Source organism: Nicotiana tabacum, chromosome 5 (assembly GCF_000715075.1).
Source record: "Nicotiana tabacum cultivar K326 chromosome 5, ASM71507v2, whole genome shotgun sequence".
Taxonomy (NCBI): domain Eukaryota; kingdom Viridiplantae; phylum Streptophyta; class Magnoliopsida; order Solanales; family Solanaceae; genus Nicotiana; species Nicotiana tabacum.
The window spans coordinates 28,290,349-28,292,086 of NC_134084.1; the positions used below are offsets into that span (position 1 = coordinate 28,290,349).

A 1,738-nucleotide genomic window follows, 5' to 3' on the forward strand; every position below is an offset into this window, starting at 1 on the left:
CCCAGTGCTGCTCTTCTACCGATTCCGAAGAAATTCAAGATGTCTGATATCCTAAAATACGATGTCACAACCGATCCACGAGACCACGTGGTTGCATTCACAACTGGCGTAAAGGGCAACGATTTAATCAAACAAAAAATTGAATCAGTGCTGGTCAAAAAATTCGGTGAAACACTCACTAAGGGAGCATTAACATGGTATTCTCTTTTGCCCAAAAATTCTATAAATTCTTTTGTTGAGCTTGCAGATTCATTTATCAAAGAACACTCGAGAGCTCAAAAAGTCGAAAAAGGAATGGAGGATATTTTCAAAATAAAGCAAGGAGATTCGAAGCTGCTCAGAGAATTCGTAGACAGATTTCAGCATGAAAGGATGACATTGCCACGTGTACCTGATAACTGGGCGGCTATGACTTTTACCAGCAATCTAAACGAGAAGAGTTCAGAGGCCACGAGAATACTCAAGGAAAGCCTACGAGAATTTCCAGCAACAACTTGGAATGATGTTTACAATAGATACAACACGAAGCTACGAATAAAAGAAGATACTATTACTCAATTTCAAAAAGAGGAGAAGGTAAGTTCAAGGCGTGGTGAAACTGAAAAAAGGTCCAGTAAAAACATATATGAGCCTTATATGGGACCAGCAGGAAGAGACTCACACTCAAAATAGGATAACTCAAGGTATGATCATAGGTCAAGAGATAGAGAATCAGGCTCATTATCAAGGTTCGGGAAAGAACGAAACGCACGAGAAACACATGGTGATGACAGAAGCTCTAAGGCGAAGATCCGCAATTACAGTTTTAATGTAAGCACGTCTGAATTGGTGGCTGTTTTAAGGAGCATGGGCGACAAGGTACGCTGGCCAAAAGAAATGAGATCAAACCCAAACAGGCGAAATCCTGATCATCGGTGCGAGTTTCACCACAACCACGATCACAAAATGGCGGATTGTAGATTACTGCAGGGTGAAGTTGATCATTTGTTAAATCAAGGGTATCTTACCGAATTGTTTAGTGAAAAGGGTAAACAAGCGTATATGAAGAACAGGCAGGAGCCCCCTAAACCTCCTTCACCAAAAAGGATCGTTAACGTTATAAGCGGAGGAGAAGAAATTAATGGTGTGACGTACACGGTAGCCAAGAAAGTTTCAAAAGTCACAGTTACATACGGGAAGCAGGTCTGACATGTTTTGGAAGAAGAAAGTATTACATTTGATTATGCAGATGCGGATGGCGTTTAACTCCACACAATGATGCACTGGTAATATCTCTACTTGTACATGACACTAATGTGAAACGAGTTTTGATTGATCCAGGTAGCTTCGTGAACATCATTTTTCTAAGAGTATTAAATGAGATGCAAGCTGAAGATAAGTTAGTACCCAAGGCGCATACTTTATCTGGTTTTGACAACTCAAGCGTCGTGACAAAAGGGGAGGTAATAATTACAACATTCACAGAGGGAGTTGTCAAAGATACGAAATTTCAGTGGTAGAGATGGATATGGCTTACAATATGATTCTCGGGAGACCGTGGATTCACGAAATGGATGTTGTGCCATCTACCTTACATCAAGTCATTAAATTCCTATCATAATAGGGAATACGTCAAATCTGTGGTGATCAACAGACATCTAGGAGCATCAAATCCGTAGCAGATTCAAGCACAAAAAAATGAAGAAAAATAGCAATTACAGAGTCCAGTTGAGGATGATACAACACAAGCCTCAACTGA

General features: G+C 40.3%; 1 protein-coding gene across 1 annotated transcript; it reads left to right on the forward strand.

Annotated features, from left to right (window-relative positions):
* Window positions 1-294: 294 nt before the first annotated feature.
* Window positions 295-1,188, forward strand: LOC142180731 (uncharacterized). Its single transcript, XM_075252797.1, has 2 exons — window positions 295-576; window positions 673-1,188. Exons 1-2 carry the CDS (start codon window positions 295-297, stop codon window positions 1,186-1,188), a joined length of 798 nt encoding a protein of 265 aa, XP_075108898.1.
* The last annotated feature ends 550 nt before the right edge of the window (window positions 1,189-1,738 follow it).

Bases quoted from the DNA above. Each gene is read 5' to 3' on its own strand.
- LOC142180731 (XM_075252797.1), top strand. From the start codon at position 295: ATGGAGGATATTTTCAAAATAAAGCAAGGAGATTCGAAGCTGCTCAGA. The intron at 577-672 runs GTAAGTTCAAGG...CACTCAAAATAG, and splicing joins AATTTCAAAAAGAGGAGAAG to GATAACTCAAGGTATGATCA.